This window comes from Hippopotamus amphibius, chromosome 17 (assembly GCF_030028045.1).
Source record: "Hippopotamus amphibius kiboko isolate mHipAmp2 chromosome 17, mHipAmp2.hap2, whole genome shotgun sequence".
NCBI classification, from domain to species: domain Eukaryota; kingdom Metazoa; phylum Chordata; class Mammalia; order Artiodactyla; family Hippopotamidae; genus Hippopotamus; species Hippopotamus amphibius.
This window is the reverse complement of record NC_080202.1, coordinates 48126528-48151038: the sequence shown is the minus strand read 5'-3', so window position 1 is coordinate 48151038 and position 24511 is coordinate 48126528. Positions and strand designations below refer to the sequence as shown.

Below are 24511 nucleotides of genomic sequence, written 5' to 3'. Positions count from 1 at the left end.
GCTATTTTAGAATAGGATTAATTTTTCTTTTATGTGATGCACATGAATGCTATATGTATATGTTCAGTCAACTTTGTGTTGTATTGTGTTGGAACAATAGGTCATGTGACCTTAAAACTAATCAAGTATTTCTGCATTGAGAACAATGTGCTAAAGACCTGTGTTGGGTCAGCTAGAGACAAAGGCAGGGGGAAGAGGAGACAAGATTAATAGATGTGAACAATATGGGAAGTCTTAGAATATTTTGAAATAAAGATACACTTGCTTCTCAAACTATATACAGCACCCTTTTTTTTTTTTATTTATTTTTATTTTTTTTTTTGGGGGGGTTACACCAGGTTCAATCAACTGTTTTTATACACATATCCCCATATTCCCTCCCTTCCCTGACGCCCCCCCCCCTCGAGTCCCCCCCACCATCCCTGCCCCAGTCCTCTAAGGCATCTTCCATCCTCGAGTTGGACTCCCTTTGTTATACAACAACTTCCCACTGACTATTTTACAGTTGGTAGTATATATATGTCTGTACAGCACCCTTTTTTAATTAGAAGAAGAAATTAACAACTTTAAAAAAATATGCATGCACTAATATCAGAATAATAGTTTAAATTGTCCACTAAAAAGCTTTGGGTTGCACACGGGCCACATTGTTTAAGGTGCTGCTAGATGTTAAGTGAAACACACAGATAATACAGCCATGTCTGCTCTGGTGTGGACAAGTTTGAACTTGTGTTTTCTAAGGGATAGGGGGCGGTGGTGTGTGTGTGTACATGTACTTGTCTGTTTTCCAAGAAGTACCCCTTCAAAAAAACTTTTAAGTGAAATCCTGATTGGAAATATCATCATCACCTGAGAAGCACTGAAAGGTTACCACTGTTGGAGTCAGCATGGAGGTGGGCCCAGTTCCTCACCTAGCACAGCTCTAACACGCTTGGCAGTGTCTGGATCATCATTAAGCTTGGCCGTTAGCTCTTCAGGCATAGCTGAGATTGGCGATAGTAGATAATATCTTTATAACTAGCGGGAATAGACGTGTCAGAATTTGGAGCTCATTTGCACTCTTTATTTCAAGGGTAAATTTTATTTTTTCTACCACCTGGTTAATAGTTATGAAATGGAAAAAGATATATTAATGACTTTTTCCAATTTATTGACCATTATTTCTTTTTAATTTCTTATGAAAAAATTAATTTTGATTTAAGAAATTTCTAGGCTCTTAATCATTTAAAATGATATGCCTGTTATTACAGGAATATTTATCTTGGAGTTTTTAATATGAGTTTTTAGATCTGTTATTATTTGAATTTTACATTTTCAAACAGTGTAGGCTATTAGCTACAGACTTGTGTTTTCACTTCTTCATATTCCAACTAAATGCTAGGTAGATACCAGCAAATGTTGTTGAACTTCTAATTCTGTTTATTTTGAAGTACAAGTCATTCCTGCAAGTTGTCTTTATCTCTAGGTCTCTGGTGCTGCACCTCCCAGACCAGGAAGTAGCTTTGCTCATTTTGGGTTTGATGAACAACTTATGCACCAGATTCGGAAGTCTGAGTACACACAGCCCACTCCAATACAGTGCCAGGTAAGTAAAACATAATGAAAGAAAAATGACATAGAATGACTATGACTTTTTTTTTTTAACAGGTCAAAGCAATAAAAGTGTTTAGTACAGAACTGTATTGACATGGGTAGAATTTTTGAAACCTTTAAAAATTAAAGAGCAAGAATGAATTTTTTTACCACTCTTAAGAAGTTGCTGGCTGCTCTCACCTTCTGAGATGGCCCACATTCTGTCTGTGGAATGTGTGTGTCTCTGAGTAAACTGCTTTCACCTCACTATGGCTCACTCTCAAGTTCTTTCCTGTGCAAAGCCAAGGACCCTCACTTGGCAGCCTATCCTAGGAACTCTCCTGAGACCTAGGACATGAGGTGGTTGCCTCCCCCTCCCCACTTTTCCTTTGATTATAAAAATGTAGCCACTTAGTTCACAGGGCAGAGCTCTCTTGCCTGCCCGCTTGTCCTTCACAAGCGTCCCATATTAATAAATATACTTCTTACCTATTTGAAAAAAAAAGTTGTTAAGGGGCTGGGAAATGTTCTTTTGTGTCCGGTAAATGTCTTGAAAGTATGATGTGAAGAAAATGGTTCATTAGGCCTAACCTGAACAAAATGAAATTTGTGTGTGGAGAAATTTAGCACTGTCAGTTACAAGGATTCCTTTGTCCATGGCCTGAAAACTCTCATTTTTAACTGAAAGTAATAGCTTCTATTTCCCATTTGTATATGGATTTTATTCATTTCTACACAGTTCAGTATGTGGATGAGACAGAGTCTCTACCTTCACAAGGGAGACAAATTTTTCAAAATTTTAGCAATGATAATATTTCCTACAAATCAAGAAGTTTATAGAAATTCCAGGTATTTCTTGTTATTCCATAGCCAGTATGCATAGCCCAGGACATTTTTGATCCATTGGAAATGTTATTAATAGTCATTTACGCTTCCCCAGAATTTCTTTGAGTATATCTTTAAAATTGAATACTGTTTTTTTCCTCTAGGGTGTACCTGTGGCACTAAGTGGTAGAGACATGATTGGCATTGCCAAAACAGGCAGTGGGAAAACTGCGGCCTTTATCTGGCCCATGTTGATTCATATAATGGACCAGAAAGAATTGGAACCAGGTGATGGACCAATTGCAGTGATTGTGTGTCCTACTAGGGAGCTTTGCCAGCAGGTATGTGCTTTGTGTAGAATGCCACCTTCCATATGTGAACTAAATAAGGGACTAACCAGTCAAGTGGGTAGAATTGCCAGGACACTTTTTTTTAGACTGTAGTGAAATACACAGAATTTACTATTTCAACCATTTTTAAGTGTACAGTTCATTGGCTACCAGGAAACTTCTGGAAAGTATTATGTATTTTCTACATAACCAAATGATACGGGAACTGTATTGTAAGCTCCCAATATCTTTCTCCTGGATTAATTCATTTTGTTTAGTAGGAAGGCAATAGCAGCGTCGGGAAAAGAAATGAAGAAGAATAATCACAGAATTTTAGATAGCCTGTTAAGATGTGATAATGGTACTCTGTTCACTTACTTTATAAATAAAATTGTGTTTTTAAAGCATTTTTCTAGCTTTTGATTTTCTGTTGACATCACATTCTGTGTGTTTTTCGTAACTCCCTTTTGGGATATGACAGAGGCATTTGTTAGTGTCACAGTTTGTTAATATGTCATTATGTCAACTTTGTAGATCCATGCGGAATGTAAGCGGTTTGGGAAAGCATATAATCTCCGATCAGTGGCCGTGTATGGAGGAGGGAGCATGTGGGAGCAGGCCAAGGCCCTTCAGGAAGGGGCAGAGATTGTTGTCTGTACACCAGTAAGTGTGTCTTGGGTTTAAATAGCTTAGCCTCTCTTGCTGTGGAAAAGAAATGGTTAGTTGTTGGAGGACATTTACCCTAAGATGTGGTAAAGCAGGGTTGAGAATCCTCTGATGCAGTGATGGCTGGTGGCCTTGGTTTAATTTTGATTTCTAGACTAAAATAGCAGTCCAGTAAGATTCTCTCTATGCTACAAACTCCCCTCTATATCAAACAATTTTTCTTATGCTCTCCTAGAAAATATCTGTGCTTACTGAGAGCATCAAGAACGAGAAAGATGTTCAGAGTGTGGTCAGGACTGCCTCAAAGATTGTAGTTTAAATGTTAAAACCCATCCATGAGGCTTTAACTTGGGTAATTTCAGAATGCCTCACAAAAAAATAGTTGTGACCATCTTTCCACAATTTAAATCAAAATTGATGTAAAGGAAGAATCCCGTTGAGTTTTCAGATTTTCTGTTCTTTTAGGCTCTGTAGTGAGTAAAGTCCGACGCTGCTAGACTAGTGTATATTACAGTCTAAAACTGGAGTATTAGCACTTTTGCCAAGAGCAGAACTCTAGAAAGTTCTTGTAAATGCCTTTCATTATATAGTCGGCTCTCCACATCGGTTGGGTTTCCCTGTGCGTTCCACCAACCAAGGATTGAAAGTGTTCAGGGGGAAAAAATTCCAAAAAGCAAAACTTGAATTTGTTGTGTGCTGGCAACCATTTACATAGCATTTACGTTGTTTTAGGTATTACAAGTTCAGATGACTTAAAGTATATAGGAGGGTGTGTGTAAGTTGTACCATTTTGTTTAAGGGACTTGAGCGTCCTCGTGGGAGGTGAGGGCGGGTGCTCCTGGAACCAGCGTCCAGCAGATACTGGAATGCCTCTGCTCACTAGTCATTTTCTGGATCTCATAGGGCCGGCTGATTGATCATGTGAAGAAGAAAGCTACCAACCTTCAAAGAGTCTCTTACCTTGTATTTGATGAAGCAGATCGAATGTTTGACATGGGATTTGGTATGCCTTGAGTACCAGTTTTTTCTGTCCCCATCCTCATGATACTAGTTTTTTCCATGTCTTTCTAGACATAATTTTTTCTCTGCATGAGAGAAGCTAAAAATACTCCTGGATAGGGTTAGACCATAGAGATATAGCTAAGACATTAACTATTTTTAGAAGTTCTTTCAGGAAGAGTATGTTAGGCTTAACTGGGTTGAGGACAGTTGAAAGTGCCTGTGACTATAAGGGGAATATCGTCTCTAGACTTTATTCATGTGCCTTTGATTGTGGAGGTCAAGGTCTGTGTTCTTAGGTAGGTGGATGTCATATCATTCAGGGCCTTTTGCATTCCTGTCCTCCTTTACTCAACCAGCTGTGTGAAAATTCTAAATAGTTATCTTTATTGATTGGAACACCACTGGGCCCAGCTCGGCTAGGTGCTGGGGTAAGTTTCATACTGAGTGATATAGGTGTAGGAGTTCCAGAATTTCCTTAATTCTTATAATGTCTTATATGAAGATTTTTACTAAAATGATTTTTTTCCAGTATCCCAAACTGTCATACAGAGGTATAATACTAATTTTACTGCTCTGCTTCTTCCAGAGTACCAGGTGCGATCCATAGCAAGTCATGTCCGTCCTGACAGACAAAGTGCGTGTGAAGCCATTTTGTTAAGCCACATTTGTACTGGGAATAAACACCGGTTTATTTTATAAGCACTCAGAAATGATCATGTGTGTGCTAGGGAGGAACCATGAAGGGGGAGGTAATGGTGGTTTATCTGAGCTGGACAGGACCTTAGAGCTTATCAGATAGAACTCGCTCATTTTTATAGATGATAAAACCAAGGCTGAGAATTAAATGACTTGCCCCATTTCATAGTTTTATCACTGGCCAGAGGCAATACACAGTGCAGATATGCTGATTTTAAGTCCAGAGCCTTTTTCTGAACCATGCTGACAGCCCGTCTTAACTGAAAATGTATAAAGTTAGAATAAAGGCAGTTTTTTTTTCCTTAGTGAATTAATTTTTAAACTAAATTTAAAGTTCAGGTGCGTTTATTTTTTTAAAAATTGAGCAGTGAATGTCAGTAGGAAGCTTAGTGGGTATTCAAAAAAGAAGTCGTATTGTTTAACAGAATTTACTTTACCTTTTAGCGCTCTTATTCAGTGCAACTTTTCGGAAAAAGATTGAAAAACTGGCCAGAGACATCCTGATTGACCCTATTCGTGTGGTGCAGGGGGATATTGGAGAGGTAACCCTAAGCAGGGCTGGATGGGATCCAGTGGGTTATTTCTTATATTATGGTGACATGGAATTAATTTCTCACTCTTGAGAGAAAAAAATGTTATGCATTTGTAGATGAAGCAACATGTTTCAAAATTTACTTTAAAAACACAAGGGTTGGGGGGATTAGGTGCAGCATGATTGGCAAAATGTTAATTGTTGAAGTTTGGTGATGGATACATGGGCATTGATTTTTGTTTATTTTACTCTTTTTGAATGTTAAAATTTTTTTCCACAATAAAAGTTTTTTTAATATATATATTAAAATATATATAAATATATTAAATATATATATATGTATATAGGGGTGAAAAGAGCAAATTTTGCCTGAAAGACTGCTGGTCAGTTAGGATGGAACCAACATCTTAAGTGATTTGGGGAGGAGGCCTGCACAGCGTGGAACGGGGAGATTTGAAAGGCCTGGTGAAAATGAGTTAAAGTTTTTTTTTTTTCCTTACCTATACATATGCCCTATGTGGAAAATTTCTCTGAATTGTGACTTGGAAATTAATTAAGGCTGCCTTGAGAATTCCTTAATTTGCTTGCTATATTAAAGTTCTGTGCAGTTAGCTTTTTCACCTTGTCTGCTTTTCGTTGCTGAGTGCCTTCTGTGTGTGTATGAATTGTACTAGGAACAGTTAGTGGGAAGGACAAGAAAAGGAGCTCTTACTCTGTTGAGAATAATCTGAATAGGCATATGGAAAAGAATTGCAAAGCATTGGGGCTTACAGATTATTTAGGTGTATGTACACATCAGGGGAGGTGGAGAGCACTGTGATTAGAGAAGGGATGCAAAATTTGAGCTGCACTTGACTTACTGAAGGAAGGCCCAAGGTGAAGAGGGATTATTCAAGGTTCTTATAGATGCAGGTAAAAATGTGATGGCTGGTCCTTTCTCAGGTGCCTTGTGGCACAAATGTTGCAATTATCTTTTTCATTTATTTCTTTTCAGGCAAATGAAGATGTGACTCAGATTGTGGAGATTCTCCATTCTGGGCCTAGTAAATGGAACTGGCTCACCCGGCGTCTAGTGGAGTTTACCTCTTCAGGGAGTGTCCTCCTGTTTGTTACTAAAAAAGCTAATGCCGAAGAGTTAGCCAATAACCTTAAACAGGAGGATCATAATCTTGGCCTTCTCCATGGCGACATGGATCAGAGTGAAAGAAACAAGGTTATTTCAGACTTTAAGAAAAAGGACATCCCAGTCCTAGTGGCCACAGATGTTGCAGGTAGGGTATGAGTTTCCCCAGTAACCTTAGGTTCCTGTGTTGTAAGGGTGCTCTGTCTTGCTGTTTAAGAACTTTAATATCTGAGGAGGCTGATTGAAGGCTCTGCTGGCCTGGCTGGCCACGCCCTCTGGAGGAGCAGTTCAGAGCACAGTGATCACAGTCTGGGGCTCCGGGTACCACTTTTCACTTAATGTTCCTCTCTGCAATTGGAAGACATTTGGGGAAGAAATTGTTTACACAGTTATATCATAGGCTGTGCCCTTGTTGTGTGTCTGAATATAGTAGATATCTTACATTGATTATGTAGTTTGGCATATACTTCACTCAAGATAAGAAAAAATTTTGAAGTGTGAGTTTTGAATTTGTTCTGCTGAGTTTTAATATCTACGCTTAAAAACTGGTATTTTCTCCCAGAAAGGAGATCACTTCTCAGCTTCAAGACACATTTGATGTTGGTTTTAATTTTTTTTTAACATATTTCTGGTGCAAGAGAGAGGCCAGGCATGTTACTAACAGTAGAAGATAGATGTCTTTTACACACTAAGTTGACCCAGCATCACAGAATGTAGATAGTGGCATTTGTTCTAGAAGGGCGACTTACATGCCTGTATCTCAGCACACCAAACCATGCACTTTGCTTAGGTCAGAGGAACGTGGGTTCTTAGAAGGTTAGCATTTGGGCTTCCTTCGGTGTTTTGACTCCTGATAAATAAAAGAATTTGTTTTTTTATTTCAGCCCGTGGTCTGGACATTCCTTCAATTAAGACTGTCATTAACTATGATGTGGCACGAGATATTGATACCCATACTCACAGGATTGGCCGAACAGGACGAGCCGGTGAGAAAGGCGTGGCCTATACCCTGCTGACACCCAAGGACAGCAATTTTGCTGGTGACCTTGTCCGGAACTTGGAAGGAGCCAATCAGCATGTTTCCAAGGAACTCCTAGATCTGGCAATGCAGGTGAGGGGCAGGACACTCTTCAGGTTGCTCGGGGTTATAAAACTAAGTGAAAACGTTTCAGTATGCCAGAGGCAGATAACACAGAAACATGACAGTAAAGTTGGGCGGGCAGCACTTAATGAAGTACGGATTAGTATCATAGGACATTAAAACTCGTCTGGTCTGTCTTCTCATCCTCTCCTTCAGCAGCATTTATGTTGAAAAGCTATTCCTTTCCTTGTGCTAAAATCTGTCCCTCTGAAATATCTTCCTGCTTGCCCCACATCACACTTGTGAGCAGATTAAATATTGAAGAAAGCTACGCGTCTCCTCACTGCCCTTTCCCCTAAACAGTTTTTTCTTTGGGGGGCTAAAAATATATGATCTCTTTTTTAAAAAACATATTTCACTACTCCTCAGACCTAGGTCTCAGACCTTTGACTACACTGCTTACCAGTCCAAAACTGAGTGAGGCATTCTACTGAATTAAATCTTGAGTCATCTTAATACACACAGTCCCCAGGTTACAAACAGATTTGGGATATACATTCTGATAGTAGAGACTCATGTTTTTCAAATTCATAGGCCAGCCTACAGAACTGTTTGCCTGTAATGCAGTTGTACTGTGATACTGCCCATGCTTCCAGACCTGGGAGTAAAGGACCTGCATTGCAGGGAAGAGTAGAATAATGTTTCCTTCTCTTTCCCGGAGAGCCAATCCTAAACTGAATTTTTGAACAAGATGTATTTTGTCTTTGGCATCTTCCTACATCTCATTGTGCCTCAGGTGTCCCGTGCTCTCAGACTGATCAGCTTCCCTGATCAGCACCTTGCCCAAGCCTGCCCTGCCTTTCAAGTACTTTTGACTGTGATGTGATTGTCAGGTAAAGCTCTAACCTCCCCTGGAGATGTTATATATAGATTGTCTGAGAAATAGAAAATAAATTCATTTTCCTCAAGAAAGTTAGAAATGGTCAGAGTAACTGCTCTGCATTTGAGGTGTATCTTAATCGCTTCCCTTTCTGGAGGCCCTGAAGGAAGGAAGGAGCAGTAAAAGGAAGCCTTAGATAAGGCTGCTGACAAATTTGATGGATTAAGCTGCCAGAAAGAAGCTAATCTGTGGTTCCTGTGAACAGTTCCTTCTCTGCTATAGACACATTCACTGAAGATGAAGCAAAAAGTTCTTTCCTCCCGTTTAGTTTCCTCTTTGATCTTGTCTTCTTCCTCTGGGTGCCTCTTCCTTCCATGTCTTAACTTTGAATTATGTTCAATGCAGAATGCCTGGTTTCGGAAATCTCGCTTCAAAGGAGGGAAAGGGAAAAAGCTGAACATTGGTGGAGGAGGCCTAGGCTACAGGGAGCGGCCTGGCCTTGGCTCTGAGAACACGGTGAGTTCTGGATGACATTAGGACTGTTCTCATCTACCTGAGAGCCTCAGTGAGTTCACAACCCTGTCTAAGAGACAGCTGTGGTTGATCTGCTGACTCCAGTCAATACAATGCCGATTCTTAATGTGACTTTCTATTGAAGAAGCACTAGGCGTGCTCAGGAGATCAGTCCAGGTTAGCAGTCGTTCTCAAATTGTGGTCCCTGGACCAGTAGCAAATGCAAACTCGCGCCCCATCCTAGACCTGGTGAATCAAACTCTGGAGGTGGGGCCCAGCAGTCTTTTTAAAAGCCCTCCAGCACTGGCCTAGCACCAGATGGTGTCTCTAGCTGTTGTCTTGTAGCTAAACTCAGGAATGATTCCTACACTCTCTGGGAAATCGAATCAGAGATAAGAGAGCTAGCTTTTCTCACAAACCAGGTAATAAAAGCTCCCCCTGACTGGCTTTCTTAACTTTGATTCTTAAGTCAAGGAAGAAAGCTGCCAGTCTACATTTCTGCATCATTTATAGTTAGTGTGGTGTCTTTGTTAAATAAACAGTGTGCCCCCGTGTTACAGTGATGATGGTGCTATAGATCATCAGGTGACAGTGATACTGCGCACTTAGCACGTGCCAGGGCCAGCCCAGGCAGCCACACCTGTTAACCACTCAGAGTAAGTGCAGGTGATGAAACTGAGGCACCCAAGGTTACACTGTGGTAAGTGTTGAAGCTGAGATTCAGACTCTTAAGGGTCTGGATTTAGAGCCTGAGCAGTCATGTATGTGCTGTACTGCCTTGTGGCCTTTTCAGCTTTAACATAATTTTTATGTATTTACACAAACATAATGTTTGTATTTGTGTCTGTAAATTATACCAGGTGATCAGCTTTGGGCATAATCTGACCTCATTTCTGATGATTAGGGTTAGCTCCCAGAAATAGAATTATTGGGTTGAAAGGCATACACAGTTTTAAGTGATTCATTACTGTGCCTTTTCTCACAAAACATAACTTTCTAAAAATATCCCATCCCCATTTCAGGTCCCACTTCAGTATATTGAGGCCCAGTCTCTGGCAGTGGGTGTTCCTACTTATTCTTCATCCTCATGAGTGTGTTTATTGTTTAGGATCGAGGAAGTAACAACAATGTAATGAGCAATTATGAGGCCTACAAGCCCTCCACAGGAGCCATGGGAGATCGGCTGACGGCAATGAAAGCAGCTTTCCAGGTCTGAAATTAAGCATTTAGCTGAAAGAGCTTTCGGTGGTAACTCTTGAGCAGTGACGAGGGGCCCTTGTCTTCCTGAGGTGGTAGGTGGCCCTGTAGAAGTGATGTTGTCAGCTTAACTGCAGCTTGCCTAGAGCTGCAAGTGTAGAGGCTAGAGAAACCCCTCTTGCTGGTCATCTACTTCAGTCACACTCAGGGCTCTCATCCTACAGCAGGATTGGTGTTCCCTCCCTGCCTTAACAGCCTTCAAGGTTCCGAGGCTTGTCATCTGGTTGAGAGTAATTGCCATTTTTTTACTTAAGACAAGTTTGATTCTGTTTCTTGTGAACTCTGAACCCATCATTCTTCTATACCTCCAGTTAGCTAGCTGGCATCCAGTTAACTAGCTGGCATCCAGTTTCTTGAACTTACTGTCTTTACGTACTGCTCTTGTCTCTCTTCTAGTCACAGTACAAGAGTCACTTTGTTGCTGCCAGTTTAAGCAACCAGAAGGCTGGAAGCTCTGCTGCTGGGGCGAGTGGATGGACTAGTGCAGGGAGCTTGAATTCGGTTCCAACTAATTCAGCCCAGCAGGGCCATAACAGTCCTGACAGTCCCATTGCCAGTGCCACGAAGGGCATCCCAGGCTTTGGCAATACTGGGAACCTCAGCAGTGCCCCAGTGACCTACCCTTCTGCCGGAGCCCAGGGAGTCAACAACACAGCTTCAGGAAGTAACAGCCGAGAAGGGATTGGGGGTGGCAATGGGAAAAGAGAGAGATATACTGAGAACCGGGGTGGAAGCCGACATAGTCACGGAGAGAGTGGCAATCGGCATGGCGATAGCCCACGTCATGGCGATGGTGGTCGCCATGGAGATGGATACCGCTACCCAGAAAGCAGCAGCCGTCATGCTGATGGCCGTCGTCATGCTGATGGCCATCCTCATGGAGAGAACAGGCATGGAGGAGGTGGAGGCCGACATGGGGAGAGCCGAGGTGCAAACGATGGTCGGAATGGTGAAAGCAGGAAAGAAAGTTGTAATCGTGAAAGCAAGGTGGACCCCAAGGTGGACAGCACCAAGACGGACAAGATGGACAGCAAGACAGATAAGACTGCTGATGGTTTCGCTGTCCCCGAGCCACCCAAGCGCAAGAAAAGTCGATGGGACAGTTAGAGGGTATGTGCTGAAGCGTGAAATCAGTTGTCTTTTAATTTTATTTTTAGAAAGATTTTTGGTAACTAGGTGTCTCAGGGCTGGGTTGGGGCCCAAGGTGTGAGGACCCCCTGCCCTTAGTGGATAGCTGGAGCTTGGAGACATTACCCCTTCATCTGGATAATTTTTCAGATGTTTTCTTTGGAAGCTGCTTTGGTCTTTAGAAGCAGTCAGAGTTGGGCTTCTGGCTCTGGGTGAGTGTCACGAGGGTCAGTTGAGGATACCTTGGAAGAAGGGGCCTTACAGGGCACAAAACTCACTCTAGGTTTATATTATATGTAGTGCATATTTTTTACTAAAATGTCACCTTAAAAACACCTGCAATTAAAATTCTTTTTCTGTGGCCAGGCAGTCACCATTTGAGGCTGGCTTCTGCAGACCAGTCCATGGAGGTGTTAGGGATGTGCACTAAAGTGCTTCCCAAACACCTGCAGGTTAGGGGAGGGGTCTGATTCTAAGTGAGAGTTGATGCTCAGGTTTCCCAGCCAGGTTTATGTCCAGTCCTGAGACGGGAAGTAGCAGCCTGCCAGACCCAGGGTCTATCCCTACAACTGTACAACTGAGGGGGAAGGTGGATTCTGGAAACAGGATTGCTCTGGGTCTGAAGTGTTAAATTTAAAATTGAGAAACAAAAACCCAGCAACAGCTTTTAAAGTGTCTTCTCCTATTTCACTGTATTTTTTTTAACTTGCCACAATGATAGAAAAATCTTTTGCTGAAATGATTTTGATGATTTTTGTTCTGTCTTCTTTATAAAAGGGAAAGAAATATACATACTTCAAATTTTGTGACTTTGTGAAGGTTTCTTTAAGATGTGCATTCCTTTCTGCTTGCTCTAGTAAATGTTTTACTACTGGGACCTGTGGATTGCCTGTCATTTCTACTTCACCATGAGTCGGGACATATTTAACATGACTTAGAATAGTGCACATGGTGTGAACACCCAGATGTTTGCGTTATCAAGTTAGCAGGAACTATAACTGTCAGATGTCTATATCATCCTGGTTTTATTCAGATGATAATGGGGGAAGGCTTCAGAGGCCCACTCACCCAGAAATAGACTTAAAGTGAATGCCACCGCAACACTGAACTTCCCCATACGATTTAAAAATGGTGAGACTTCTCGCTCAGTACCCCACATTCTTCACAGAAGGGTTGTGGGCTCTGATAGCACCAACAGGACATTTCAGGAGGACTTTAAAGGGAACCCTTTCTTCCAGCCAGGAAGACGTCCCTCTCACTGCTCAGGGTCACCACGAGTTCAGGTACCTGTCTTTTCAGGCGACTGCGATGCAGGCAAGGGTGGGGCTGCGATGAATTGCTCCTTGTCCTTACACAGTCCCTCAGAGGTTCTGGTGGCTCTGCTCACTTGCGCTTGTGCTTTTTCTTCTGCTCCTTCCGTTGCTGTGCTCTTTGGTCCTTCTTCATTCTCGAATCCACCACCTTGAAGTGACCTCTGACTCCAGCTGGCCTGCGCACTTTGCGGCCCACACCTTTCTTGGCTACAACATAGGTGACTTGGCGCTTCTCCTTTCCAAGCCCAGCTTTCTTGTATAGACTGTAAGTGGAAGACACAGGTTAGAGGCTTTCTACTAATCCCTGACCCCCGTGCACCTCTGTGGGTGACCCCTCCTGCCCCTCACCTTCGAAGCTGTGCCACTTTCTCCCGTTCTGAGATGTCCACTGTGTTGACCACAGCTTCTGCCTTCTTCTTGGTTTGCTCCAGCTTCTTCAGCATCTGTGGGGGCACCTCAGTCAAGATGACCTCTTTTCCTACCCCTGCCCCACCCACCCAGAGTCTCAGGCAGCCCCACGGCTTACCCTCCGTTTCTTTCTGGCCTTGGCCTCAGCCACTTTCTTGATGGGACGTGCATTGATTTCCCGCCAGCGTTTCCGGTATTGCTCCACCTCCTTCTTATCAACAGGCAATTGTCGTATCCTGTGCTGCTTTTCCTCCTGCACAAACCAGTCTGGAAGCTCCCCCTCATCCTCATTAAATGTGTACCTAGGTGGAGAGGACACCAGCTCAGGATATTAAAGAAATATCCCTCCCCACCCCCCACCCAGGCCACTTCTCATGACTTTCTGGCCCCTTACCGGCTGAAGGAGTCATCTATGAGGTCTCTCTTGGCTTTTTTGGAAGACACAATAATGGCACCTAGAGCAAGGCCTTCAGGGTCCAGGATGCGATGTTTCACTAGAGAGGGAAGAAGAAAGTCAAAGCTCAGGTCCCAGCACCTCCACGTCACCTCCCATTCTACGAGGTGCAGAGCTCTCACCTGGGTCCTCGATAGGCACAACCTCAAACCCATCATCATCATCTGACTTAGGCCCACGGCTTCGCTTCTTACCGCACTGTGGTTTCCAGCTGTGGAAGAGGGGAGGACCGTGCACGCATGCCCCACCCTTACCCACACCACTCAGACACACTCCTGCTCACGTCAGCCCTGGTTCTTAGTTAAAACTGCTTGGGGAACTTACAGAAATCTTGCCACCCAGACTGTACTACAGACCACTTAAATGAGAATCACCAGTATTCAAAGCTCTCCATCTGCAGCCAAAGTTGAAAACCCCCAACTTAAGAGTACCGGTTAGAACCACTGCGTCCTCTTCTCTTCTCCCATCAGCTGCAACCACTCACCTCTCTTCACCCTCACTGCTACTGCTGTCACTGTCAGAGCTGCCATCGCTCTCTTCCCCTCCAGGGCCAGTGTCAGCCTCTGTCCCTGAAGGAGCCTCGTCCTGGCACGGGGGAGCCTTGCTCTCAGTCTTCACGCGCGTCGGCGGTGGTGGCTGCTGCTGCCCCTTGCGACGGCTCTCGTACAGCAGCTGGGCCTGGCCGATCTCCAGGGCCTCGTCGGCATCATCCTCGATCCCACTGAAGCCGTCCTGTGATGGGGGAATGGTCAGGCACCCTTCTCCCAGGGAATGCCAGTCCTTGCCTGCCCTGGCCCCCAGCCTCTGCTTACCTTCGAGAACCACAGGCTGGCCTGTTCCTCCTGCAGTACCGCCTTTTCCTCCAGTGGTACCAGCAGTGGATTCTCTTCTCCTTCCTCCTCTTTATCGTCTTCCACTTCAGCAAATCGTACACTGTTGACCCAAGGAAAGTGGGTGGAGCGTCCGTGCCCTGGAGGGCCTGCTGCCCACACTCCCGCCGGTAATCCCTGCCGCCAACTCTGCTTCGGGACTTGAGCTGAGGGTGCCCTGCAGACACCCCCCGACCCGTGCCCCTTACCACTTTTGATCCTTTAGACGCTGAGGTTCTCTGACTCCTGCCAGCTCCTCTGGATCCAGATCACTATCCAGGGATGCACTGTCATCCTCAACATCTGATATGTAGATGTCGTCTCTTGGCAGATCAGACAAAAACGTGTCTGCAGCACTCATGTCCCCCTGTGTTACCTCCTCTAACAACTGAGGTTTGACAGAGAAACACAGGTCAAGGGCACTGACAAGGAACATACTGCTTTTTCCTTCCATGTTCATCATCTTAGTTTATCTTCAGCAACACTAGAAAATACACTGTGACAAGTACATTATCTCCTTTTACAGACAAGGAAGTGATGGGGTTAACTGTTTAAAACATCCCATTCTAGGCCAGGTCACTCACTCAGCTGTCTCTTCTTCAATGGTAGCAGAAATAGGTACCCCATGGCTTAATTAATGTCAAATTTTAAAATGTTCTAAAACACTGGTTTTTAAAAAATTACTCTCAGAAGGCACCTTATCACCAGAAAATAATATCTACAACTCTTCTTTCCACTGAATAAAAGAAGTCCACGCAATGTACATCTAACAGGAATTGTTTCACTTGTAAATCAGTTGTCAACTCTAAAATCTGTTTTCCTCGTGGCAAAGAGAGCTACTATTTTTTGAATCATATACCAGGAATTACACCTAACCATCTTTTTTTATTCCTTCCAAAAACCGCAGTAAGGTAGGTTCTATCAATCTCTCTTACAGATGAGGTCACTGAGGCAAAGAGTGCATCAGTGGTAGTCTACTCGAAGACCACTGTGCTCTACTGCCTCCTGTACAATGGGACTCGGTTAGTACCTTCCCACACAAGAGCCAGGAGAGGTCATTTTGTTTGTGATGCTGCTTTTACCGGGAAAAGCAGACTCCACTATTCAGCAGAAAGCACCATCCAGCAGCCTAGTGCAGCAGGTGCTAACTTGGTCTCGGTGAACTCAAGAACACTGTTCCCCTCTGAGGGAGACCCTCTCATGTACTGGTAACGCAGGCACCCTGGTTGTATCGCCTATAACCTAAGCTTCTTGCAACGAGGGCCTCTTGTTCTAATTTTCTAGTTCTGCAAGGGTAAATCTGCATCACACTCACAAGTCTTCCTACTTTCATTATTTTAGGTGTATGTTCCTTCCTGGCCTTTGAGACACAAGGCTCGTTTTTTTCCCAGTCTCCCCGCACCAGCAACTGTGAGCCATGACCATTCAGCACACTTATCAAAAAGACATCCAATCCCCTACCTCCAAATCCCCCAACAGATCCTCCTGTCTCCTCAGGGGGCCCCAAACCCCGCCTCACCTGGTGACCCCGGATGGTGCGCAGGGAGAACATGCCAGTCTCCCCCTCATCTGCGATGGAAACCCCGGGAAGATCCATCTTCAGCTCCACACGCTCCCGCTGCTTTCTCTGCTCACGCAGCAGCTTCTTCTTCTTCCTGAGGGGGTGGTTTGAGGAATTAAAGCTGCCCAGCTCTGAAGACACCCTATCCATGCCTTCACCCTCTCTCTCTCTTCACCAGCGCAGGGACTCGGTCCTGGGGTTCCCCGAGCTCTTCCCCAGCTCCTCTCACCTCTTTAACTCTGCCACCTCCTGGGCCTTCATCTCAGCCAGGGTCCGGTTCAGCTGCTCCTCCTCCTCCTCCTCAGAGGGCTGCGGCCCTGCCCTGGCTGCCGACTCCTCCTCCTCCCCTTCCTCTTCCTCCCCCGAGCTGAGGCTGAAACAACAGTCCCAGGAGTTGGTTATTTTCCCACGTGCTTCCCCCCAACACCCAGTCACCACCTGCCCTGGCTTAGCTCCCACCTCACCTGATGTCCAGCGCCTTTGCTTGTTCTTTCAGCTTCTTGGTCACATACCGCCGAAGCTTTGTTCTCCAGTTCAGCAGGGACCTGCCCCAGACCCAGAAATACCATTCCTGACTTTATTGTCCCCATCTCCTGTTTTAGGCCCATACCCCAAATTTCATGTTTGAGCCACCTAAGTCCCAGGGCTCAGGCCCCACCCCAAACCTCTAGCACAGCAGTATCCCGTTCCCAGAGATCCAACGTCATATCCCTCAAAGGCCTTCCCCTGCCTTCGGGGCTCCCGGCACCTACATCCACCCCCAGTGCAAACCTAAGCTCCTTGCGCCCCAGCACTTTGATATCCTGACAGCACGCCTGTACGTCCTCGGTGGTAGCTGGATGCCGTGCCAATTCTTCATCGTCCAGCGAGATCTGTTTGGAAGGAGGGATAGGAGTCAGGGGAGATGTTCAGGTCATGTTTCTGGGGCTCCCTCATACCGCTCGAGTCCAGGTACTCACTTCACTGGCTTTGGAAAGGAAGTCAACAGGGTTGGCAGCTTGGAGAAAGTCAGTGACTGAGGTTCGGTGATAGAGAGTGAGGTCACCCTCAGCATAGCCTTCAGCCTTAGAAAGGGAAATAACAAAGGTTGAGCAGTCTCTTCTGGGGCGTCTGTAGGCACCAGGCCCAACCTCCCCAGAGTCCCAGGACCTGACGGTAAGCCCACTCCCCAAACACACCTTTGGCTTCTTCTTAGTCACTAATTCAGTAACAGTCTTGGCCTGAACTTCAACCTCCTTGAAGGCAAATTTGGGGTCGAAGAACTTACTGTCAACCTTGTCAGGAGCCAGGAATCCTAAGGTAAGAGGATATATGAGTGTGTGCTTTGGTAGGTGGGAGACTAAATCAGAAGATGGAAGTTATGCCCACCCTGGCAGACTACAAAGATTTCTGCAGATTCATGACGAGAGGCTTGGGGCTTGGTGGCCTGGACTCGGCGGAAGAGCTGCTGGAAGATCCAGAGTAAAGGCTGATAGTCGCGGGAACGGAAAACCTTCGTGATGAAGCAGCCACCACGGCCCAGAAAATCACAAGCCAGACGCAAAGCCATCAGTGTCAGATGGGCTGCGGAAGAGAGACAGTCAGCTGAGGACCTCTGCAGCCTGAGGGGGTATACCCACCTCCACCCTCAGCCCCATGCTCCCCGATCCCGGCACCTTGTGAGTAAGCATCATGGACCCAGCTAGCCCCGACGTTGGGGGCCCCGTCGTTGAGCACAACGTCAACTTTCCAGGTTTTCAGCTCCTTCCTCAGGGCCTACAGAGAAGAAAAGAAGTCACAGCAACAGAAATACACAACTAGCAATGAATGGAACCCTTGGTTCAGTCATTTGTCCTCCCAATCATTTGCTGGGTGCCCACCATGGGCAGAATCCTGTGCCAGGGACAGGGGATACGAAAATAACATGTCTGTTTCCACAGAGCTTACAGTCTACTAGTGAATCTACTGGGAAATCTCTGAAATCACTGAAGTGTCTGCACTTCCTCCAACTCCAAAGCCCTCCTTCCTGAATAAATAAAGGCTGGCTGGACATGTAGACAACATACAGGCACTGCTCAAGGCATGGCTAACAGAAGAAACGTGCCTTCAGGGGATCAGGGTAGGGAGAAGAATGGATGTGCGTTTCCACCTATTAAGGGCACAGAAAAAGAGACATTTCTATTACCTGCCTACAGCGTTCTGTTGTGATGTCCTCCTGGAGTGTCACGACATTGGGAAGAGGCTTGATTGGAACCAGATCCACTCCTAGAATAAATCAGGGCAGAGTATTCCAAAAGGTTGCCTCAAGCAGGGAGAAAGGAAACGCATAACAGTGTCTCACACTCCTATCCCCTGGAACACCCAGGAGAGCCACCTGTCACTTACCCACAATAAGGCTGGATACAGGCATAAACTTGGCAGCCACTTGCAACCTATAAAAGATTAAAATACCCTGGACTGTCCCTTCCCCTCGTTTGGCAATGTGATCTCACCCATCGGTGTTAGGAGCCCCTGCTAAGTGCAGTGGAAATGAGACAGGCTGGGACCTAGGACCCCTTGCTGCAGTGCTGCAATGCTTGCGCCTGGACAAACAACTAATCAAGCAACAAAACACAAAGAAACTATAAGGGACTAAAAACTGCATGCATACTCAATCGTGGCGAATTATGGACAAGAAAATATTTATATAAAAAACCCCGAAACAACAACAACAAACCCCACTGTCACTTCTGAAGAGTTGGGAGCAAAAGTAGGGTACAGTGCATGCCCCCAGCACTCAACACCACCAAAGGGGTGAGCAAACCACCTAAGCCACCCCTCAGGGCCGAACCCTGGACACACCCCTACCTTCACCCCATATAAAGAACCAGCTCACCCACCCCTTGGGGAGCCAGCTAGCAAGAGAATCTGTTACTTGTTTTCACTCCTCCCTGCTACAGCAGGGGCCCCAATAAAGCCTTGCCTGAATCTCTTGTCTGGCTTTTCCTCAATTTCTATTGATTGAGAAAGGCCAAGAACTCTGGTCGGTATCAGCCAGTCAAGCCGTTAAGTACGGGGTCCAAACCTTTCCCCCTGCAGCTTACGCTCTGGGGCGTGACTCAAGGCTGGTATTACTGTATCCCTCCCACCCCAAATGCAACTCTCAGTCATCCAAGGCTGGCATCCAGAAAGCGTGCATAAGGAGGGTCAAGTGCCGGGTGCCACACACCATCCACCTGGTGCAGCGCACAGGTCCAGCAAGGCTCGGGCTTTCTGCAGAAATTGAAAGCGGCGATTCAGCTGGATCAGCTTGAAAGCCGAGCGGGAACGGTAACCTGCAGGCGGCGACAAAGTACTGTAGTAAGACCCGAGAAGCGCTTTTCCAGCGGAACCTCTGCGCCCTCACGACCCACCACCCCTTCTACGGAAAAGAAGCTCCACGTTCGGCAAGGGGAGCGAACCGGCCGAGGTCGGGGGTTCGTCCGCTCGCAGACGGCGAAAACCCTGACTCACCAGTTTCCTTCGCCAAGTGATAGAACTTGTCCCGCCGGCTCTTCCCGACTTTGCCCTTTTTGCCCATGGTGGAACGTGGACGCGCCACTCAATCTGAAGAGAAAGCAAAAATTGGGACGTCTCTTCCCGGAGCACTAGATTCCGCTTTTCGTTCTCCACTCGCCGTCGCAGACACACTCGGCACCTCAGCCCACACCACTCACCTCCAGCCAGCGCCGTTTTCACCACCCCTGGAGCGGCACACGTGTGCGGCAAACGTATTTCCGCTTCCGCTTGAGCATCTCGCGTCCCCGGCTCCAAGTTTTCCACCATTTTGAGCGTGGCCAGGGAAATTTTTATACTCTGTCCCCAGGTTTTATAAGCTGGAAGCTGGCACCAGGAGAGGTGGTTAATTTAACCAAAACAAAATTTCTAGAGAGTAACATTCAGGAGTTCTGTGCCCTTTTCACCCCTTTCCAAAGCTCCTGACCTCGCGTACCCCCGCCCCTCCCCTCTTGGCCCCCGTTACTTGTTACCGTCTGTCCTCACACCCCGCCCATTGACCCGGAACTGTTCTCTGCCCGGGTGTTCGGGCCCCAAGGCCCTGCTTCTGCGCCTGCGCGGCAAGTCTGCTCTGATGCCGGCGGTCTCCGCGGAAGAGGGAAGATGGCGCTTGACGGACCAGAGCAGGTATGGTGGCGGCGGCGGGGCGGGGCGGGAACCGGGGCTGGATGTGAAGCAGGTGTGATCCGAGGTGGGCTGCCGGCCGGGGCAAGAGGGTGGGGGGGAGTCGGGGGTGGCTGGACCGATCTAGACTGGGCCCTACCTGGGACCGGATCTGCTGTGTCAGCGCTGCCCCCGGCGGGTCAGGGCAGGGCCGGGAAGACCCAGTGGAAGCCGAGTGAGTGAGAGGAGCCGGTGGGAGCGGGAACCCACCCTTCCGCGAGTCGCGGGAGTCGGGGGACCCGTCCTTCCTTCTGGCTCCTCCTGTAGTAATGACAGCTCGGGTTTGTATAGCGTTCCCGGGTGTGTCGTCTCTTGATCCTCCTGAAAGTCTTGAGGTAGGCGGCGTTCTCATTCTGTTTTAGTTTAGTCGTGGGGAAGTGGTTCTGAAGAGGAGTGAGGGATCAGAACGCAGATCTTAAATCTCCGAAATCCAAGCTGAAGTAGCTTTATCCCTTGGATGTTTAACCTGTTGGTTGATAATTACACTGTGTCTTCAGATGGAGCTGGAAGAGGGAAAGGCAGGCAGTGGACTCCGCCAATATTACCTGTCCAAGATTGAAGAACTCCAGGTGAGAACGGACTCCAAAGGCCCAGGGGGAGCTAGAAGGGAGATGAGATTGATGGAGCGGATTTCTACAAATCCATGTAATTTCACTGGGGGCGCAGTGGAAGAAGTAACAAGCCAACGGTATAAAGCATGTGAAGTTAACAGTCTTTTGTTTCCTTCAAGTCTTATTCTTTTGAAAGTAATTAGTATTCACAGCTCGTTACACATCTTCAGGAGTCAAATTTTAACATAAAGGTATCCCCAGCCAAAAGTCATTCCTCTTAGAAGAAGCCCGGATGCGAGGGTTTCTTATAAAAGACCATAGGGTCAGGAGATGAGATTTATCAGAGGAAGGGCTGGGGCAGAGAGAGAAGACAGAATTGAGGAGTCTGGACAATGCTGATTCCATGGGACTGAATGAAAAGGAATGGGCCAACCCAGTGCTCTGGCCTAAACAGGGAGCAAGGACCATAGAAGTAAGGAAAATAATGTAAATTGGATGGTTGAGAGCCGCAAGGAAAAATTCTGAACCCCAGGTATATTTGTAGGTATCATATTTTGTTTGTCATTTTTGAAATGCTTTACGTGTGCTTTCATTTGTTCCTCACATTAATCCTGAAAAGAGGCAGGATAGGTGGTGCTTGCAGTTTGGTTACAGATCTAGACCTTTTATATAGCTTTCATTGGCTTTATCCAGCTGTTAATTGCCAGCAGTGGGGCTAGAATTTAGGCTTCTGACTCAGAGGTCTTCCCACTCTACCATGTTACCACTCTGCAAGAAACTGGCTTTGTGAGCCAGCTCTTAACTCTTCTTCATTAGGGTTTGTTATTCCTGGACCAGTATTAGACAAGCAGCCTTTTTTTCCCTGTGGTTATCCTACACTCCAGAGGAACTCTTGGAGGACAGGATAGGGTTGTTAGAATCATACTGGAGAATCTGAATGGAGAATGCAAGTGCCCTGTGCTCTTTCTTCACTCAGCTCACACCAGCCTGTGAGGGTCTTGGCTGAGATCTCAACTGCCTACCATTTTCCACCCTTTGCTTCTTGTCCTCCACAGCTGATTGTGAATGATAAGAGCCAAAACCTCCGGAGGCTGCAGGCACAGAGGAATGAGCTTAATGCGAAAGGTGAGGGGGAAAGACGGGAACGCTGCGTATGGGCAGTTTGAAGCAAGTCTTCACGTTGGTGCCTATTGCTTTTTCCAGGCCGAGGTGATCCTCTGTTCACGCGCAACCTCTCTCCCGAGCCCCCTTGTGATCTTTTTAAAGACATGAATTTTGACTTTCTTTTTGAGGTCTTGCCTTCAAAACTTTAAAATGGTGCTTAGTTCATGCATGTTGAATCGAGTCTTGGGGGAGGGACACCAAAGAGTCTGGGTGACCATCGTGTCTGTTTCCTGTCTAGTTCGCCTGTTGCGGGAGGAGCTACAGCTTCTGCAGGAACAGGGCTCCTATGTGGGGGAAGTAGTCCGGGCCATGGATAAGAAGAAAGTGTTGGTTAAGGTAAAGGCAACGTGACCCCAAGGACCAGCCCTTTGCCCACTATAGTCCCATACCTTTGTATGTAGTGAGGACACTGTTCTCACGTTAGTGCAAGACTCATGTGTCTTTCTGGGCAAGGTTGGTGATTTGGTGGCTGTTGGGGAAGGTCATCAGCCCTTGTTTCTCCAGGTACATCCTGAGGGCAAGTTTGTCGTAGACGTGGACAAGAACATCGACATCAATGATGTGAGTGCAGCCGGGGAGGTGGGAGGTGGGGGTCACCTCTCACCACACCACTTCCTGAACCTCTCTCCCCTCGCCCAGGTGACCCCCAATTGCCGGGTGGCTCTCAGAAATGACAGCTACACTCTGCACAAGATCCTACCCAACAAGGTAGACCCACTGGTGTCCCTGATGATGGTGGAGAAGGTGCCAGATTCAACGTACGAGATGATTGGTGGACTGGACAAGCAGATAAAGGAGATCAAGGAAGTGATCGAGCTGCCCGTTAAGCACCCTGAGCTCTTTGAAGCGCTGGGCATCGCGCAGCCCAAGGTGACCAGGGCTCCTAGGGAGGCCCGTGCTGCCGCTGTACGCCTCCTGCCCCAGGCCGGGGGGATAGACTGGCGCCTGCTGCCCCCGGCCCTCCTCCTGCAGTGGGGCGGGGGGAGAGATGCTGCCAGGCCCCGGAGTGGTTTGGCTGTGAGCTCCAGAGGGGAGCTTGACATTCATTTTATTATCTCTAGCATCTAACATGGGACCTAGCGCCGTGCAGACACTCAGTAAATGTTCATTGAATGGAACATGGGGGCCAGCTTTCTGCCCTGAGTCCGGCCGTTGCTTTCTAGGGAGTGCTGCTGTACGGACCCCCAGGCACTGGGAAGACACTGCTGGCCCGGGCCGTGGCTCATCACACAGACTGTACCTTCATTCGTGTCTCTGGTTCTGAATTGGTACAGAAATTCATTGGGGAAGGTAACTGTGGCCAGAAACAAGAAAACTAAGGTGGGGGGTGGGAGTGGGGGGGAGGGGGTTGGGGGGAGAGGGGAGGGAGCTCTCATCAGCTTGTGAACGCCGGCCTGGCCTCTGTCCAGGGGCAAGGATGGTGAGGGAGCTGTTCGTCATGGCCCGAGAACACGCTCCATCGATCATCTTCATGGACGAAATTGACTCCATCGGCTCCTCACGGCTGGAGGGGGGCTCGGGAGGGGACAGTGAAGTCCAGCGCACAATGCTGGAGCTGCTCAACCAGCTGGACGGCTTCGAGGCCACCAAGAATATCAAGGTGCGGTGGGGTCGGCTTGGGGAGGAGCCAAGGGAAGGCCCTGGGAAGGTGCAGCCTCAGGAAGGGCTTAGCTGATGCCACCCGCTGTGTCCACGCAGGTCATCATGGCGACTAATAGGATTGACATCCTGGACTCGGCGCTGCTCCGCCCAGGGCGCATCGACAGAAAAATTGAATTCCCACCCCCCAATGAGGAGGTTTGTGACGCACAGTGCTGGCAGCGGCTCCGGCTGTGGGGGTGGGCCGTGGGCTCAGGCTTTTCCTCTCCCATCACTAGGCCCGGCTGGACATTTTGAAGATCCATTCTCGGAAAATGAACCTGACCCGGGGGATCAACCTGCGAAAAATTGCCGAGCTCATGCCAGGAGCGTCGGGGGCTGAAGTGAAGGTAAGTAGAGCGCCCGAGGAAATGGGGCAGAGGCAGGAAGCTCTGGGTTGCGGGGCACAGCAGCAGCACCTGTCTTCCTTTCCCCACTCAGGGCGTGTGCACTGAAGCCGGCATGTACGCGCTGCGGGAGCGGCGAGTCCACGTCACCCAGGAGGACTTTGAGATGGCAGTAGCCAAGGTATGGGCCTCCGTCTTTCTGCCTTTGCTGATGGTGGCTCTGGAGCAGTGGGGACAGGGCGCGTGCTCACCCAGTCTCTAACTTAAATGTGCTCTCTCTCCAGGTCATGCAAAAGGACAGTGAGAAAAACATGTCCATCAAGAAGCTGTGGAAGTGAGGCGGGGTCCTCTGTGGGGGTCCCTCTAATAAAGCTTTGCAGGACAAGACCTTGAGGACTTGAATCTGTTACTGAGCGGCCCCACTGT

At 47.0% G+C, this 24511-nt stretch overlaps 3 protein-coding genes across 8 annotated transcripts in view; 2 read left to right on the top strand and 1 right to left on the bottom strand.

The window, feature by feature from the left end:
- Nucleotides 1-12169, top strand: part of DDX42 (DEAD-box helicase 42) — a 43524-nt gene extending 31355 nt beyond the window's left edge. For all 4 annotated transcript variants that reach the window (XM_057716025.1, XM_057716026.1, XM_057716024.1 and 1 more), the window contains 11 exons: nt 1466-1585; nt 2562-2738; nt 3261-3389; nt 4296-4395; nt 4981-5028; nt 5535-5632; nt 6617-6893; nt 7630-7856; nt 9112-9222; nt 10328-10429; nt 10873-12169. In XM_057716025.1, coding sequence (XP_057572008.1) covers nt 1466-1585; nt 2562-2738; nt 3261-3389; nt 4296-4395; nt 4981-5028; nt 5535-5632; nt 6617-6893; nt 7630-7856; nt 9112-9222; nt 10328-10429; nt 10873-11583 — 2100 coding nt within the window. In that variant the 3' untranslated portion in view covers nt 11584-12169. The remainder of the gene's footprint in view (nt 1-1465; nt 1586-2561; nt 2739-3260; nt 3390-4295; nt 4396-4980; nt 5029-5534; nt 5633-6616; nt 6894-7629; nt 7857-9111; nt 9223-10327; nt 10430-10872) is intronic.
- FTSJ3 (FtsJ RNA 2'-O-methyltransferase 3) lies at nt 7782-20689 on the bottom strand. 3 transcript variants are annotated; one of them, XR_009050013.1, is made up of 23 exons: nt 20486-20689; nt 19884-20049; nt 19681-19773; nt 19397-19502; nt 18574-18620; nt 18374-18453; nt 17865-17964; nt 17578-17772; nt 17388-17503; nt 17169-17273; nt 16981-17081; nt 16674-16754; nt 16439-16582; nt 16168-16303; nt 14858-15036; nt 14592-14712; nt 14264-14511; nt 13902-13990; nt 13720-13819; nt 13444-13627; nt 13266-13360; nt 12892-13180; nt 7782-7898 (listed from the first exon to the last, which is right to left on the bottom strand). XR_009050013.1 is itself a non-coding variant. In XM_057716028.1 (22 exons), the coding sequence occupies exons 3-22, from the start codon at nt 19745-19747 to the stop codon at nt 12988-12990; spliced, it is 2487 nt and encodes an 828-aa protein (XP_057572011.1). In that variant the 5' UTR covers nt 19748-19773; nt 19884-20049; nt 20486-20689; the 3' UTR covers nt 12270-12987. The 3 variants fall into 3 exon arrangements, 2 of the variants coding, with proteins under 2 accessions (XP_057572011.1, XP_057572012.1); XM_057716028.1 differs by lacking the exon at nt 7782-7898 and having other exon boundaries at nt 12270-13180; XM_057716029.1 differs by lacking the exons at nt 7782-7898; nt 19884-20049; nt 20486-20689 and having other exon boundaries at nt 12270-13180; nt 19404-19502; nt 19681-19703.
- Nucleotides 20183-24478, top strand: PSMC5 (proteasome 26S subunit, ATPase 5). Its single transcript, XM_057716033.1, has 12 exons — nt 20183-20349; nt 20883-20954; nt 21992-22061; nt 22339-22436; nt 22605-22661; nt 22740-22970; nt 23264-23390; nt 23510-23700; nt 23799-23897; nt 23978-24088; nt 24180-24266; nt 24370-24478. Exons 1-12 carry the CDS (start codon nt 20326-20328, stop codon nt 24421-24423), a joined length of 1221 nt encoding a protein of 406 aa, XP_057572016.1. The 5' UTR covers nt 20183-20325; the 3' UTR covers nt 24424-24478.
- Nucleotides 24479-24511: the final 33 nt, after the last annotated feature.

Coding starts and splice junctions, on each gene's coding strand:
- PSMC5 (XM_057716033.1), top strand. CDS start 20,326: ATGGCGCTTGACGGACCAGAGCAG. Junction 20,955..21,991: donor CCAAGATTGAAGAACTCCAG/GTGAGAACGGAC, acceptor TGTCCTCCACAG/CTGATTGTGAATGATAAGAG. Junction 23,391..23,509: donor ACAGAAATTCATTGGGGAAG/GTAACTGTGGCC, acceptor GCCTCTGTCCAG/GGGCAAGGATGGTGAGGGAG.
- FTSJ3 (XM_057716028.1), bottom strand. CDS start 19,747: ATGGGCAAAAAGGGCAAAGTCGGGAAGAGCCGGCGGGACAAGTTCTAT. Junction 16,755..16,980: donor CTGGGGCGCAAGGAGCTTAG/GTTTGCACTGGG, acceptor GGTCTGGGGCAG/GTCCCTGCTGAACTGGAGAA. Junction 13,820..13,901: donor TGTGCCTATCGAGGACCCAG/GTGAGAGCTCTG, acceptor TTCCCTCTCTAG/TGAAACATCGCATCCTGGAC.